The 17945-nt window shown below is 41.7% G+C and overlaps 1 protein-coding gene across 3 annotated transcripts in view; it reads right to left on the bottom strand.

The window, feature by feature from the left end:
• The window catches only part of LOC146498994 (carboxyl-terminal PDZ ligand of neuronal nitric oxide synthase protein-like), a 240285-nt gene that overhangs the window by 78095 nt on the left and 144245 nt on the right, over window positions 1–17945 (bottom strand). For 2 of the 3 annotated variants that reach the window (XM_085138060.1, XM_085138059.1), the window contains exon 7: window positions 15870–16087. In XM_085138060.1, the coding sequence (XP_084994186.1) occupies window positions 15870–16087 (218 nt within the window). The remainder of the gene's footprint in view (window positions 1–15869; window positions 16088–17945) is intronic. The other variant, XM_085138061.1, reaches the window with a different exon arrangement.

The following is a 17945-nucleotide window of genomic DNA, read 5'->3' as shown; positions in this document are numbered from 1 at the left end:
ACAAACAAAAGACTGGCTGCAGAGTTGGTGTATTAGCTTCTCAGGGTCATTCTTTACCCCTCTCAAAATGATGCCACACTTGGAATATAAGCTCTAAGAATGATATGGACTAATAATGTCAGAAATAAATAAAGGCGTTAAGAACCAACCAGCTGATAGACTGTAATGTCCGTGACTGAGTGAGTGACTGTCTTGCCATTTCTAGCAAACCTCAAACCTTATCAAATGAAGTTTGATTGTAGAATAGTGTAATTTAAAGAATATCAAAATACAGTTGTTGCATTTGCTTTAAAAAGGTTCGGCTGCAATAAATAACAAAGGACATGTAAAAGTGTGAATAATTCTTTTTATTATCCCTGAAACACCTGACACATCACACTTCCTCTGAGCCAAATCCTGTAACTCCAGAAATGCCACTGCATAGAGGGCCCACACAGCTGTGTGAATGCTGGATGCCAACATATCCCCATAAACTGCACAATGCCTGGAGTGACTCCTAAAAAACTGGTGACTGAGCTAGCGAGGGTTGATGCATATGAAAAGCTGTCAAGGATGTTAAATGGGGCAGGCAAATGTGGGCGTAGAAGGCACTCAGTTGTGAACATTTGTAATCTTTGTGTTAATGGGTACAAGAAGTCCATTCATTAAAAAAAAGAAGCCAAACTGGTGATGAGATCAGTCTCTTTTTTTTTTAAAGTAACTTTTGAATTTTCATATGAGACGCAACAATGGGGATGTTAACTCGGATAATGGGTGAATAAATAAAAAACATCCACAATGCCGAGGACAGCCGAGGACAGGCACTGAGTCAAACCCACACACGAAACGCTCACACCCCCGTATTCACAGTTAGAAGTTTGTTAAACACAATCCTGCATATTCAAACACAGACTCGGCCTCTCTGCACTGTTTACTGCATGGAATAAGAAACAACAGTCCATGCCTGAATCCTAAACTTGTTTACCCCAGAAAAAGCCAATTATGGAAGACAGTGGAGTGAATATTCAAACTGAGAAGGGGGGCTTAAAGGGGAGGATCAGCCATATTGCTGAAATTTCTCATAACTGTTTGACTCGGAGGGAAAAGTTGCTATTATATCACACACTAACAAGTTCATAGTTGTCCCTTCATAGCCTTCCCTTTATCTTTTAGCCTCTGGTTGTACTCATTGATGGACAGACAGAAAACAGGGAAGCAGAGAAAAGGGAAACAAAGCTAAAGATAGATGATGAGGGATAAAGGAAGTTTTTAATTCTCCTCCTACAGCTGTGATTACACTAGCTGCTCTCTGTCTGTCAAACAGACAGTGCCCTCCCACCCACACACCCACACACCCACGGACGCTGGCTATAAAACACTGTGCGGTCTGACAGGTTCTGGCTTCCTTCACTGCTGACAGCCTTGGCTACAGATTTACAACTTTATCAAGGGCTCTCGAGAAGAAAAAATGAAATAAAATCTGCACACATTACTCCACTGTGGCTCTGCCTGTAATATAATTGCATGACATCAACCTAAACAGCCACCATGGTATAGCAGTATAAGGGAATATCTTAATTTGGCGGAAGTGTTTTGACGTGCTTGGGCACGTTACTATGATTAAATCCATTAACAGACTACTCCTCCACTATGTTTTACTTCTAAGGGTGACTTCATGATAATATAGTGATAGCGTGATGCCTCTAATGCCCCTAATGTAACAAACCTGTTATTGTTCAAAGGATGTTCCAAAAGAAAAATGGTTTGGGGCTAACAGAATAATAATAATAAGAAGAATTTGGGGCTAAAAAAAGCTTTGTTGTGAAAAGCAAGACTGAAGAGCTGTTTAGCTTAAAACAATAGTTTGCTTTATTGTGTCTTGATACTTTGTTATTACTATCCCAGCCATCTTGCTATTGTTTAACCAAAGACTTGCCTAGTGTCAGGGTTAGCTAAATTAGCAAAGTTTGAGAAACAAGTAGACATTTAAAAAAATTCATTTTGGCATTCCAGTTTTTTACAAAACAGGTGATATTTTTTATTAAAAAGGGTGCATGTTAACTACAACCAGTACCCTAGATGGGTCAGCAGTGACTGTAGATTTTAAGTTAATTACTGTTTATTTCTCTGAATAATTTGTTTTCTTTGTACAACTATTTGACGGGGTTACTTGAAAGAGCAATATTCTAACCCAGGGGTGTCAAATTCAGGTTTACCGAGTGCAACGTTGAAATACGAGGATCACACCAAGAACCACAAACATGCTTTAATCTGTAAATATACAGTACAGTACTGTATAGACCTTTGAACTGCCCTTCAAGTTTTTATATTTTGCTTCCAAGGAGCTCAAGTGGTGGAATAGTTCCCCATGCCTTTTTAGGGTTTGTTTGTTTGTTCAGCCACTTAACACTGACCTGTGAATCATTCAAGCACAGAAAAAAGCACCTAACCCCTGGGATGTACCAGAGTTGTGTCTACGCATAACAAACAAATTAGCAAAAAAAAAAAAACAACCCAAAAAACCCCAAAACAATCTCCAGCAGATGAAAAGTGAAGTCAATAAATTCATATCCTTTAGAAATAGGAAAATAATTCAGCAAACATTTGATACAGGACCCGAGGTTTGTACCTTCAGTTGATCCATGTCTGTTCGCTGAAGCCTCATCAGAAATGGTCTTCACTGAAGATCTCAAGTGAGAAAAGTGATTTGATCCACAGTGTGACACCATCTGGATCGTATCTGATAACAACTTTCTTTTTCAGCATGACAGCGATCCCAAACATACTGCCAGTGTAGTAAAAAAACATAAACATATAGGAGTCATACAGAGCAAAGCTCATCAGTCATGGATTGGCCTCTCCAGAGTCTGGACCTCCTCATTATTGAAGTAGTGTTGGATCATCTTGACAGAGAATGGAACAAAAGGCGAAAAAACAAAACCCACGGACCCCTCTTTTCACTTGGTGAAGATTTAAGCTACTCATTCTCCCACCTCAGTCCCAGCTGAGATTGTTTACCTTCAGCATGAACTTTCCTTTGTCTTGCATTTTTATTTAGCTAGCCTTTTAGCTTCAGTGGGTGCTATGCAGGTCCGCCTGTCTGTTTTGTTTGGTGTATGTAACAAGATCATGGAAATGGTCACCAAATGATGTCTCAGTGATATATCCTGTGTACTGATACAGGTTGAAATAGGAGTGTACTAAATCAGGGAACATTTCAGCAGGTTTTAAAATCACATCCACAGTTTGTGGCAAGCTCACCCACATTTTCAACCCAGCATGCCACACCGATCAACACTCTGAGCCGACCAAGAAGAGAAAGGAACCTCGTTGTCCCATCCTTCAGAATAGCCTTTTCATTTCCTTTCCAATTTCCACTGAGCCCTTTCACTTCTGACACAAGCATCAGGTGGTGGTTGGTTTTTTGTTTGTTTTTTTGTTTTTAAATAATGCATACAGTCTGCAAGCTAGACTCAGAGCTTGTTAGGGAATATCTGCAACCGTGCAACAAAGTCGAACATTTCTTTGCCCTTAGTCATTTGAGCTGCTTCTGATGATCTTTTAACACAGCCATTGTTGTTATGGTCAAAGCTATTCTAAATGTCATTTCTTGTTTCCCTGGCTAATGGTTGCCTCATTACTTTTTAATGATGCCAGTCACATAGTTGCGGGTATTAATTTGCATGTCGTTGTACTTGAGGCACTGGCTGTTCTTATTACTCAAAGCTCTGTTGGTTTTGCTTCAAGATGTTTAATCAGAGACTGATCCAGACTTGGGAAGCAAAGGGAGAGCTACTTATTACTGTAGTATAAAAACAGTAGGCAGTAGGGTCTGTGGAGGGTTCATACAAAACAACTCTTATGTTAACAATTATAAATAATAAGTAACATGTAATTGGGAGTGGTGAACAAGTTGACAAAAGTCTGTTGCAAAACCTATTTGGTATACCTGGATTTCTTCCAGGTTATATTTAGGTGATTTGCAAGCCAGGCTGGTAGTTTAATTTGTCTTAATCCAACATTGGACTTCTACAGTCATCCTCACAATTTCTTCTACAGATCAGACATGACAGTTACAGCTCCATTCATCCCATCCACCCGCCCAGCTATCTGGGGGGAGGGACTGAAGCCTATTACAGCTGTCATGGAAAAGTGGAGTGGACCTTGGACAGGTCGTCAATCTGTCGCAGGGAAAACCCTTCCTATGTACACTATGGTGAAGATAGGGAAAGAAATGGAGCAGGGGTAAAAAACAAAACAGAAAAGGCTTAGTGTTGTATGCAAGGCTGGACACGAAGAAAGGAGGAAAGGACTTGTATCAATTGGAGATTGACAGATGCAGAAGAGGAGTATGGGATCCAATTTACAAGGGTGATGTGCAGAGCTGTCTACAGAGGGATCATTTTGATGAGCCATGCCATGAAAAAGAGTTGTTTAAAGATAGGTTAAGAAGAGAGGTGAAAATCAGCATGGAGCAGGACTGCATGGCAGTGTTGATGGAGAAGTACCGAAAAGGTCAGAAGCAGTTGCACTTCTGTTTAACCTGATGAAGAAACTCCCAAGAACCTCTCAAGAAATGTTGCTACACGTTGGGTCGACGCAGCCTGCAACAACTTAAATAGCATGGAAAGTTACAGTGTAGGGATAAAAGCTAAAGCTAAACCAAGCTTTACAGATGGGTTCAAAGCGGGGGTAGAGTTGAAGATGTTAAGGTTTCCATTGGATGTGACCAAAATGGACGAGATTATAAATGAGTATAACAAAAGGGCAGGTTGAGCAGTTTGGTGGGTAAAGTTAGAGAAGAAAAGCTGAGATGGTTTGGACAAAGGATGTTGAAGATGAAGCTGCCAGGAGAGAAGAAAAAAAAGACCTCAGAAAAGACTCATGGATGTATTGAAGGAGGATGCTAGGGGTAAGGTGAGATGAAGGCGGGTGATCTGCTTTGGTGACCCCCTAAAGGGAGTAGCCGAAAGAAGAAGAATGTCGACACAAAATGCAGGCTAATGGAGTGGAAAGTGTAATGATGGATGAGACAGAACAAGCAAATGATGAACGGGGAAACAAACCCTCTGTGTGGAAGTAAAAAAGATGTATGATCATCTCAGGCTTTGGAATGCAGATCAATCCTGGACTAACTCAAGCCTGCCTGAGGCGAAAAGGTCAGTTTTACTTTGTCTTTTATTTGGCTGCATTTTTTTGTGGTTTGCTGTCAGCCAACAACACACGAGTTACAGGCTCAGAGAAAATAGCTTCCTACATGGGATGATACCAGGTCCAAATACCACAACATTCCCACATATACGCATGTAAAAGCAGACGTGGATAAAAATAGAGGGTAAAAATGAGGCATGCTTAAATGTTAAGGTCTGCAGGATGACAGTATTTTGGCTTTGGGACTCCTTGGTTGTTGGCAGACTTGTGTTGTATCACAACTTTACAAGTCTGCACACACATGCACACGCACGCACACGCATGCTGGGAAATCAAATCAGACAGTGAGGCTAGAGAGAGAAACCACCTCAGCTAGTGCCTCCAATATAAATGGGTCAAGTGGCAGTTTCACAAAACCCCGCTGAGTTTACAGTGAAAAGTTGAGAGGCTGCATTTATATTGTGTGAAGAGCATTGGAAAGATAAGTCCTGTAAGGCTGCTGTGGAGACAGGGAAAAGGGCCAAGTGTGAGTGTGCCTGCAGCTTAGAAGCTATGAGTTAAAGGCTGAAGAGACATGGATGTTTATTTTTTTTAGGCCATGGTAATAGGATTAAAATTGTTTCATGAAATAGACTAACAGTGCTATGATTTAATATATGTAACAGTGGTGCTAAAGTTGTAACTTCCTGAAAGAGAATAGACTCTTTCAAGGTTAACAGCACTTGCTACTCACACCTCTTCCCTCCTTTCTACAACTCTTTATGTCATCATCAACATCATCACCCTCTTGTCCTGAAGCCAGGCGAGTAATCACATGTGTGAAAACAGAATTTATGGTATTTAGAGTCACACTGGACTACCTAAGCTTTCACACTCAGGGAAGATGTTCAAATTCTCAGTTGCAGCTGTTTAACTACTGATTTATATATTGAACCATAAATTAAACAAGTACTTATGTATTTAAAAAAAAAAGAACAACACCATTTCTGAAAGATGCAACTGACAGGAAAAACAAGAAGAATAAACACAAATACTGTGTGTCAGAAGCATGCTACAAGAAGTTAAAGGAAAGTATCACGATGCTAGAAAGTTCATTATCATGTTGAGGAAAGCGATTGAACTAGACTGTAAAATTAAAACTATACTAGTAGCCCAGAGAAGCTTCAGTGCTTATTCCAATCTTGGTGGCCTTTTGTTTTGCCCCTCATTACTTCAATAACACTGAGGTCTGAACTCTGCGGAGGCCAATCCATAACTCATGAGTCTAACTGTCCGTTTTCTGTCATCTACGTATGATTTTTGGCGTGTCTTTGAGATCCTTGTATATATATATATATATATATATATATATATATATATATATATATATATATATCGGATGGTAACAAAGAGAGGGAAGGTAGTCAGAACTGAGGGGACTGAACTACCAGAAGGCAACATTGCAGACATAGAGGACAGTTACAAGTACCTGGGGATCCGGCAGGCGAATGGGAACCATGGAGAGGCCGCTAGGAAAGCTGCAACCACCAAGTACCTGCAGAGGGTCAGGCAAGTCCTGAGGAGTCAGTTGAACGGTAAGAACAAGATCCGAGCCATCAACACATACACCCTGCCTGTGATCAGGTACCCTGCTGGGGTAATAGGCTGGCCAAAGGAGGAGATAGAAGCCACTGACATAAAGACAAGAAAGCTCCTTACCATGCATGGAGGGTTTCACCCCAAGTCCAGCACCCTGAGGCTGTACGCTAAGCGGAAGGAAGGGGGCCGGGGACTGGTGAGTGTCAGCACCACAGTCCAGGATGAGACAACGAACATCCAAGAATACATCACGAAGATGGCCCCAACTGACAGCGTGCTCAGTGAATACCTCAGGCAGCAGAAACCCAAGAAAGAGGAGGGAGACGAGGAACCATCATGGAAGGACAGGCCCCTGCACGGTATGTACCACCGGCAGATAGAGGAGGTGGCTGATATCCAGAAATCCTACCAGTGGCTGGACAAAGCTGGACTGAAAGATAGCACAGAGGCACTAATCATGGCAGCACAAGAACAAGCTCTGAGTACAAGATCCATAGAGGCTGGGGTCTATCACACCAGGCAAGACCCCAGGTGCAGGCTGTGTAAAGATGCCCCAGAGACAATCCAGCACATAACAGCAGGGTGCAAGATGCTAGCAGGCAAGGCATACATGGAACGCCATAACCAAGTGGCCGGCATAGTGTACAGGAACATCTGTGCTGAGTATAACCTGGAAGTCCCGAGGTCAAAATGGGAAATGCCCCCAAGGGTGGTGGAGAATGACCGAGCTAAGATCCTGTGGGACTTCCAGATACAGACGGACAAAATGGTGGTGGCTAACCAACCGGACATAGTGGTGGTAGACAAACAGAAGAAGACGGCCGTAGTGATCGATGTAGCGGTTCCGAATGACAGCAATATCAGGAAGAAGGAACACGAGAAGCTGGAGAAATACCAAGGGCTCAGAGAAGAGCTCGAGAGGATGTGGAGGGTGAAGGTAACGGTGGTCCCCGTGGTAATTGGAGCACTAGGTGCGGTGACTCCCAAGCTAGGCGAGTGGCTCCAGCAGATCCCGGGACTAACATCGGAGATCTCTGTCCAGAAGAGCGCAGTCCTGGGAACAGCTAAGATACTGCGCAGGACCCTCAAGCTCCCAGGCCTCTGGTAGAGGACCCGAGCTTGAAGGATAAACCGCCCGCAGGGGCGTGCTGGGTGGTTTTTTTTATACATATATATGTGGAGTATCTTTGCCGCTCCTATGACTGTGCACTTCTTGGATGTCACTCACCCAGTTTCCTTAAACTTTTAAAGGTCACACTGCACACCATGCCCAGATATGGCAGGTTGTTAGCTACTAGCTCTGTGGGAATCACTTTGTTCATATAAATTAATAAATCGCAATAAATGAAAAAGCAGCCACATTCCAAAGACAATTTTTTAAAGTCTTGTAGAAACCCACTTTAAAAATGACAAAACACTCTGGTTCCTTGAATACATAAATAGCTTAATGGTGGCTTAAGACTTTTGCGCAGTATTGCATCTTTTATCCCTACGCTGGTTTTTCACTCCAGGAATTGCAGACTGCATGCTTGAGGGATATTAATATTGCCAAAAGTCAAGCAAAGCTCTGTATAAACTTCTTCCCTAATGTTGATTTTTCAATTATTTTGGGAAAGTTTATTCTCCTTACAACTGTTTGTACACTTATTTATTGATGAAGCTTAAATTTACGGCTGGATCAGGTGACCCTGAATGCTCCATTAGTGATGTGGCAATAGGTCTAGGCTGTTGGGGGCTTCACTCACCTCTTTTCATTCTCTATGCCTTATACACCACTCTGCATTTTCACAGTGTGTCTTTTGCCTCCCTCCTTTAACTCCAATCAATTGCAGCAGATGGCCGCCCCTCCCTAAGCCTGTTTCTGCTGGAGGTTTATTATTTATTATTTTCCTCCCCACTGTTGCCAAACGCTTGCTCATAGAGGGTTGCCTGATTGTTGGATTTTGTATCTATTGCTGTAGGGTCTTTACCTTATAATATAAAGTGTCTTGATGAAACTATTGTTACTTTGGTGCCATATAAAGAAAACTGAAATGAATTATTTTGCTTATTATTGCTTCTAGTTTTCCTCAATTAAAAAAGGAAGTATGATCTAAATGAATACTGGATTGATATGCTGGTATTTAGTCTCCTGTGTTTAGGCCATGAGATTTTCCACGGTTCCTGGTTGGCTCGAGCTGGAATTAATCAAGAAAGTGGAGGCAGCTGGCCACTGTGTCTAGGATCTATAAAACCTGCCTCCTCCTTGTAGCAGCCCACTCTTCTGACACAATTTTCTTTTCTATTTGAGTTTTGATTTTTATATAGTTGGATTTGAGTTTACCAGGCAGATTGCTTTTCTGCCACTCTCATTTCCAAGCCTGAATTTTTGTTGCATTTGATAAAAGCTAAATTAAATCAAATTTTGGTTATTCCCTCGTGTCTTTCTTTTATTTGTTGTGATCCCAAAGCCAGACTGTAATAACTGTAAAGCTGATAACAAGGGAAATATAGGAGGAAAAAAAACCCCCAAACAATCAGCACATTGAACTTTTAACTGATTTTAGTGACTTCAGATCAAGGAAAATAAAATCACATCAAACTAAACACAGACTCTGTCTCTCACCCACTGGGCGCCATAGCTTGTGAGTGGGAAGCCTGTCTAATGATTCAACAATGTTAGGCCATATTAGAGTGTTACGGCCCTAGCTGGGCCTCCTGATACTGCCCTTGTGTGGGCGTGGTGTTTTTCTCCGCCTCCTCCTCTCTTGCCACTCCTACCCCCTCTGTTTCTCTCACTCTCCTCTCTCCCCAGGACACAGCTGCTCTTGGTTAGCCTCGTTTGCCACCTGAATCCAGTCAGCAATCACCTCTGAGGCTATTTAAGCTGGGGATGAGCTGTGAGCAGGGTGGTTTTTCTCTGGTGTTCCCATGTGGGGGTGTTCTCTGGTGTTTTTGCTTTGTGTTCTTGGGGTGTAGTTATCCTGCCTGAAGTGTGGAGTTGTGGAAACAGTATAGCTGCTTTACGTGAGTAGTGTGGGCTTGTGGGCCTTGGCAGCAGTAAAGACAGCTGCTGTTAGTGACAGGGTGAGCTTGTGGGCCCCTGCAAGTGCCTCCTCGTGGTGTGGAGTTTTTGTTTGGTTGTTGTGTACTTTGGTGTTGCAACCTTTTTCCCTTTTTCCAAGTGTTATTGGTAAAACGGCATTGCCGGCTCTTTATGTTAAGATTATCTATAATAGAGACTATTATATTTACTAAAAACACCTGTCTGTTTCCCTTTCATTCTGTTCTGGACTCATTTGTTACTGGTCCCCTCACTCGCATGCCTAGACCCCTTCGGGGGGACGTAACATAGAGCTTAAAACAAAATAAAAAACCTTATGAAGGACAGCGGAAAAAAGGAGAGGACAGAAAGTGATTTGTCAGTGGAGTGATGTCTATAGCATTACTCTCATAAAGCATTTACACCTACCTGACAGCATCTGAAAGTAGGCCAGATGCAAAACCTCTATCAGTGCATTTGTTTTAAAGTCACACTTTAAAGCCCGTCAATGTAAACACGTACGTCCTCCTATTTTTATTTCACACTAAAATATAACAAATACTTATGTTAAAAGTAGAGCACTCATCTCTTGTTTCAGACATTTTTATTCATTCACTGGTGGAACTCTTAAGCAAACTACTGAAAAAATCAGCAACTTCACTTTCATTTGGTATAAGAGTGATCGCAGCCAGTATGAGATGCACCCAACGAGATGCAGGTAGTTTTCCACCCAACAACCTGTGGAATCACCTGCTGTTTGAAAGTGGTTTTGCACACTTAACCTCTGGGCGAACAGACACCACAAATACTTGTAATCGGTCTCCTACAGCAAAAAGAAAATTCAATGACATCACCAGGAAACCCCTGCAATTTTGTAGTCACAAGGAGACTGGTGTCCTATTTTTACTCTACTGTGACTGATCCATTAGATAAGCATTTATCTCTCACCAAAAACACAAGAGGAGCCAGAAATATGTAAAGCACACTTTTGTCTCTCCATTGCACCCAGTGACTTGTCTTTGTAATTTGCCTTGGATTAATACTTTTTGTGATCCCTGAGGCAAGCCCTTTAAATGAAGACGCCCTGACTCAACCCCATGGACCGAAAGCCTAAGGTAGGATTGATGCGTGCTCTCCGAGTCCTATGGGATCATTTGAACACAGGCAGCCGAGGGATTTGTCAGTCTAATGGGAGCTGACAGGAAGAGAATGAACTTTAACACTCACAGGCTGCTTTCCCTTTCATGAGCTTCCAAAGAAACCCTGTAGTGAATCAAATCCCTTTCCTCAGGGACACGTACACACAAAGACACACACACGCGTACACATGGTTATGTGACAGAAAAAAATGCATATATATAAATATATATAGGTACTAACGCAAAGCCACAGGAGGGGCACGCGCACACATACATCTTATTCACTGTTACCTTCCCCCACTTGTCCCTGCACATTTCCATTTAATCTGTCAAAGTGCAAGATTGATGATATGTGTAGAGGACAGAAAATTTTAAAAAATAATAATACACACACTACATGAACACACGACAATGTGTCACGCACAAAGACATTCGCTCCCTCCGGTGACCTGAGAATAGAGGTCACTGCCGAGAGCTCGTTGTTTCAGTGATTTCACGCCATGTTGCTTTCAATCAGGAGCTGTAATGAAGGGTCTCATAACTAACGTTAATGGGACCCAAGGACTGTTAACCAGCTGAATAGCTTGGTTTTATAACTCTGATTTAGCATCTGGCATCTCTTCACGTGGTGTGTTAACAGGTATGTTTCGGTGCGCCTGAAGCCTGAGGTGACATAACACTCTCGTTTGGGTCTTGATGAGACGTTTACTTAACGCTGGCCTGGAGTGTTGCCTAGGAGCTCATCTGTTTCACTATTTAGCATTGACTGAAGATGAATAAGGAACAGCCTGGTTACCCAGAGTTAAGCACAGCCCTGAGCGTTTTATGAGATCTGATGAAAAAAAGACCATCAAGAAATTAAAAAAATATATAAACAAAAACTATACTCCAAATCAGTTGGGGTGAATGTGACCGTCTGAGCATCAGAGGGAATAAATAATGCAACTCTTTAATTTGCTAAGTAGCAGAAATGTTTGGCAAATGTTGCAACTTTGTCCCAAAAACTGGCAACTCTTCAGGCCACAGCCTTTCACTCAAGAGCACTCAGTAATAAATCTTGTTGCATTGTTTTATTCAGGCTAGACAACAGCAGTCTGTTCATGACTCTTATTAACATTCTTTTTAGAAAATGAATACTAGCCTGAATAATTCTTACAGAAAGGCGGAAACAGTAGCCTGTCTGGAGACCCTGTTCTCTTTCCCAGTTAAATGCTGCTGTTTTGCCAGGGTAGTTGGCATATCAGTGGTATGCACAAAGTCCTACAGCACAGCAAAAGTAAAAACGAACATCTCCACAGAGCTCTACGTTGTCCTGTGGAAAAACAAGAAAGTATACTTTGACTCCATCTATAAGAACTTAAGCAAGTAGGTAGCTGCCAGGTGCTGCTAATCAAATGTACTTTATTAACTGCACATCTGTCTGAGTGAGTACACCACAAAAGACTGAACAAGTCTTCTCTCTAAAAAAAGACGATGGCAGCACAACTCAGGTTTCCAAAATTGCATCTTAACAAACCACAAGACTTCTTTAAGAATGCCCTTTGGACAAAGAAAACCAAACTGGAGATGTTTGGCCCTAAACTCAGGTCTTTTGGAGTGAAGGGCCCACTCCTGAAGACCTTCTATGACTCTGTGGTGGCCTCAGCTATCTTTTACGGTGTGGTCTGCTGGGGCGGCAACATCTCTGCCGGGGACAGGAAGAGAACAGACGGATCAGAAGGGCCAGCTCTGTTCTAGGATGCCCTCTGGATCCAGTGGAGGTGGTGAGTGACAGAAGAATGGTGGCTAAGCTGTCATCCCTGTTAGACAACATCTCCCACCCCATGCAGGAGACTCTGACAGCACTGAGCAGCTCCTTCAGTGGCAGGCTGCGGCACCCACGGTGTGGGACGGAGAGATTTTGCAGGTCTTTCCTCCCCATTGCTGTCAGACTCCACAACAAAGACTCCAACTGATCAAACACACACATCCACACATGTGCAATAGCAATAACACTAAGTGCAATACTCTTTTCTGGCATCGTTGTATTATACTCAATTGTATATATAGCATTCTATTTTATTCGATTGTATATAGCATTTTATTTTTATTTTATTATATTCTATTGTGTACAGTATCTCATAGATATATTATTCCAGTGTTTTTTCTCTAATCTTTCTATGCAACTTGCACTGTCCACTGCTGTAGCAAAACAAATTTCCCACACGTGGGACTAATAAAGGTTATCTTATCTTATCTTATCTTAACCGTCAGCACCACATTTAACAAAAGCTAAATGCATGATATCAGCACACTCCTACCTAACAGAGTTGCAGAGGGGTGATGGTTTGGGCTTGTTTTGCAGCCACAGGATCTGGACACTTTGCACTTGTTTAGCTCACCACAAACTCTGTATACCAAAGTATTCTAGAGTCAAAAGCGAGGCCAACTGTCCAACAGCTAAAACTTGGCTAAAGTTGAATCATGCAAAAGGAAAATTGTAACAATGTTTTACAGGTTCAAAAGAATGAATATAGAAAGTAACAAATAAAAGCAGTCCAGGCTTTTCTGCTATACTTGTCCATTCACTACTGAGCAAAGCCAGGCTATGGGAAGCTATAAATAATAAAAAAGTAATAAAATTATTACAATGCACCGCTGTTGCCAACTTGATATGGAGCCCTAGGTCTTGAGCCAAACAGTAGCATAATAAACATCACCCTGCACCCCATCTCTGCCTTCATCACGTAGAGTTTCCCTCTCACTGCCTCCTCTATCAAAAACACAATTACACCCCTGCATACAACTGTAAATCCAGTAAAAAACAGTTACTATGCTGCTCTGCCAGCAGGCCAAACAACCATGCTCTCACACCTCCCAACAGGCCAGACAGCCTTTCTCTGGTTATAGATAGATGCTAGTGGTGAGTTTTCACAGGTCAGAGAGCAGATGGTCTGACTGAGCAGTATCAAATCTCTAACACTACAAGGCCACCATCTTTGTGCTCGGTTGCCAACACACTGCTAATAGCTCCTGAAAGAAACCAAGTAGTGGGAGCTACTTTCTTAGCAGTCATGCTATACACAAGCACAGAGCTGGCGTAACACTGATTTTAGTGGAGTTTACTACATGCATTTATCTTCAAATGAAAATGAAAACTTTATGATTTCTCAAGTAAATCTTACATTAAAGAAAGCCTCCGAGAAATCTGTATAAAGTCTGGATCCCCTTTAGGGTCAGGTTAATCCAAAACTCTGTAGCAGATACTTCATTTCTTGCTGGGTTTCTCAACAATAAACTAGAGTATAGCTTCTAATGCAAAGACACAATTTTTGAAACTCTTTCTTTAAATGTTTGTGTTTCATTCAATTGAACCCACAATACTTGTAAATGAGACCTAAATCTTCTAAATGTTGTTTAGTTGCTGATATACAAACAAGGACAGTTTAACCACATTTTATCTGCTAGGCGTCAGTCTCTCCGTGATGGAGGGTGGGCATATATAATACAGTTAAATTAATACATGACACACATAATGCTGGAGTTCCACAACATGGATTTATTAGACATAGGGCAGCGGCCCCCAACCCCCGATCCATGGACCGGCACTGGACATGAGTCGTTTGGTACCGGGCCGCGAGAGTTGAGGCTCGGGTGTGAAATGTGTAATTTTCAGGGTTTTCATCATTATTTTTAAAAAATCATTTTTATCATTAACTCAATTTCCCTGTGTGTTATGAATAAATCTTCTTTTTTTGTTACCGGCACTGGTTTTATTTTGTTGTATTTATCCGCGACACCTTAAAGGCCGGTCCGTGAAAACATAAACCGATCCGTGGCGCAAAAAAGGTTGGGGACCGCTGACATAGGGGCAAAGGTCATGTTTCATAAAATAAGGCGTAACAGTTAAAACTACTTACATTTAAAAAATATATATTTTACAACTTAAAGTGTCCATTTGGTTTCTGCTGATGGCTCAGTTTGAATATTGGAACATTAGAATAAAAACAGGACAGCAACCGTCCTAGATCTATGAAAAAAAATGGAGGTTGCCAGTTGACTGCATTGAATATTTTTACAACAGACAACTGATTTCAAGCAGCTGTGGTGGCTAACTGACTGAGTGTATGACACCCTCGACCACTTTTGATTGCCACGTAGTAACACAGTTAGCACCTGTGAAACACCTAGCTGAAAGCGACCTGCCTCCAGTAGTGGCCCGACTCGGATAGTCCTGCAGCTACTCTCAGAATTGCTAAAGGTTTGCAAAATAACTGCTGTCTAATTTACAAACACAGACTGCCAACTCTTTACAATCAATCAGAGTTTGCCAAACAACTCGTCTGCAACTCATCACTTTGCAATCAGGGACTTGAATCAACTGGTTGGCAACTACGTATATTTTTTATAAAGCAAAGTGAGCGTCTTTCTTTGTACGTAGATGGCAACAGATTTGTAATTGTCACAGTCTTGTAAAAGTCAAGTGCTGCATTATCACAAACAGACTGCATGTAATTGTAACTTGACCTCATTCAATAACAAACTAATAGCAGACTGACTGTGTCATTTATCACTGCTTTGATGCACCAAAGTTGCTTTGAAGATGGCAGCTGTTTGCATGTGGTTGTGGCCTTTGTCCCTGTCTTTGAAATAACAAGAGTTCATTGCATGCAGTACAGTGGCAATAATTTTTGTACTGATGTGGTCTCCAACCATTAATTGCTCTGCAACTTTACCATAACTAGTTTAACTCTCCTGGTCACGTTGGGTTTCTCTGTTTGGGATCTTTTGTAAAAGAGCCTTTCTGCCACCTCATACATGTGTGAGATTAATTGTTGATTCCAAAACAGAAATGCATGTGCAGTAGATAGTGCTTCAAATTTAGAGAATAAAGTGACTAGAAAAGCACTAAAGGCCTGTCCGTTTGCCAACTGTAATGCCAAGTTGCTGCCACACATACAGAGAACATACATGAACCTCGGCAACCACATTGCCTATCTGTACACACAGTGTTTGCCTACCTTGTTTTCTGAGAGGTTCACATCTGTTGTCTTGGCTGTGGCATCCAGGTCAGTCACTCCTCTGTTGAGGTTCAGATCCTCTGCTGCTAGCGCCTGGTTCACCTCTTCGGCATCAATGTCGGTCTCTTCAGCGACGGTCGCTGTCTTCTCTGCACCTGTTAGCTCCCGAACTGAGCCCAGGAAAGTACATACACACACAGGTGGATAAGCACGCACACCTGCACACACACACATGTAGGCGTGAGCATGTACGCACACACACATGGGTGGACAAACATAAAAGCGTTTAAGAGAAAAGTTTCCACACAGCCACAATATGCTAAATAGTTGACAAGTTTTTATATTGCCACACAGAGGTCAAATTTAATGTAAATATAAATTACATTGTTGGGAGCACACTCGGGCTTCCTGAGAGTTTCCATTTAGTGTTCCTGTTGCTTTTAATTTATTTTCAATACAGAAATCAGAGGTGGTTTCTGAGTTTTTACAATGCAGATATTAACTGTGATGATCAACAAAATTGCTTCCTGTGACACAAAATCAAAACAGCTGCTGTTCACAGCCAGCCCTCCCACTCTTCTGCTTGTGGCCCCATCGCTTTTAATCAAAATTTTAATGGAAATATTAATTTTCCTTTTATTTGGTAAAGACTACTTTTGTTGCTGTTAATAGTTCCAGCAATCCAAACATGTTAATTTAGTAAAAAACACTGTTGAAAGCTGCAACAGTTTATGTGAGATTGATGCACTGAAAGACATTTTTAAAAAGTACCATTAAAGTCAATTAAAAAAACTGAAATATGTTGATTTAACTTGATATATGCCAGCAATGATTTCTCAGTTATGAGATTTCTCCTGCCTTCAGATATTTCCTCTGTAGAACTTTGTCACAGTCACTGAAACACTTCCTTCCAGTACCTGGAATTGTCTTCGCCCAATTCAATGTGAACCTTGTAACCAAGGAAAGCCTGTATTTCTATATTTTATTCCATAAAACTGCAAAACTGCACTGCACATGAAAACTGCCCACAAAACAAAATTGCGTTCGTTTTCTAGCTGTTAAAAATACACTTGACTGGTATATGGGCTGTACTCCCTTCACTGGCAAAACTATATCAGCTGGTAAATCCATCTGCCCACCACTGGCTATCACGAAATAAAGCGAATAAGCATGAATATAAGAATATCACACAACTCCACGTATAGTGGAAATACACTCACTTTCATATATTCACCTGCTCGTTAACACAAATATCAAATCATCCAATCACATGGCAGCAACTCAATGCATTTAGGTATGTAGGCATGGTCTAGATCAGCGGTCTCCAACCTTTTTTGCGCCACGGACCGGTTTATGCCCGACAATATTTTCATGGACCGGCCTTTAATGTGTCGCGGATAAATACAACAAAATAAAACTAGTACCGGTACCGAAAAAAAGAAGATTTATTCATAACACACGTGAAAAGACCCAGGAAAACAGAGTTAACGATCAAAACGATAACAAAATAACGCTAAAAAACGATAAAAACCCTGAAAACCATACATTTCACACCTGAGCCTCAACTCTCACGGCCCGGTACCAAACGACTCACGGACCGGTCCGAGGCCCGGGGGTTGAGGACCGCTGGTCTAGATGACTTGCTGAGGAGCATCAGAATGGGAAAGAAAATGTGTTATGGTTGATGGTACTGGTCTGAGTATTTCAGAAAGTGGTGATCTACTGGGATTTTCTCACACAACAATCTCTAGGAAGTATCAAGTTCTTTCCGAGCTCGTTGCAACCAGTCTATTCAATTCAATTCGATTCAGTGACAGGATAAAATCTGCACTGTATGTTCCTGGTATGCAGAAGAATGCATGTCTGAATCAAACATTAAAGCAGATGGGCTCCAGCAGCAGAAGACCATACAGGGTGTCACTTCTCTCAGCTCGTTTTCCCCTCTTGTGCACCCAGCTATTAATCCCCCCCCCTCCACTCAAACCTCCTCTCCAAGAGTTTGGAAGGAGCACAGCTTGTCATCTCCAATACTTACCAATCAAAACTTGCTGCCAGTACTACTCTCACCTTTTCCTC

This window comes from Neolamprologus multifasciatus, chromosome 17 (assembly GCF_963576455.1).
Source record: "Neolamprologus multifasciatus chromosome 17, fNeoMul1.2, whole genome shotgun sequence".
NCBI lineage: Eukaryota > Metazoa > Chordata > Actinopteri > Cichliformes > Cichlidae > Neolamprologus > Neolamprologus multifasciatus.
This window is presented reverse-complemented; position numbering and strand designations above follow the sequence as displayed.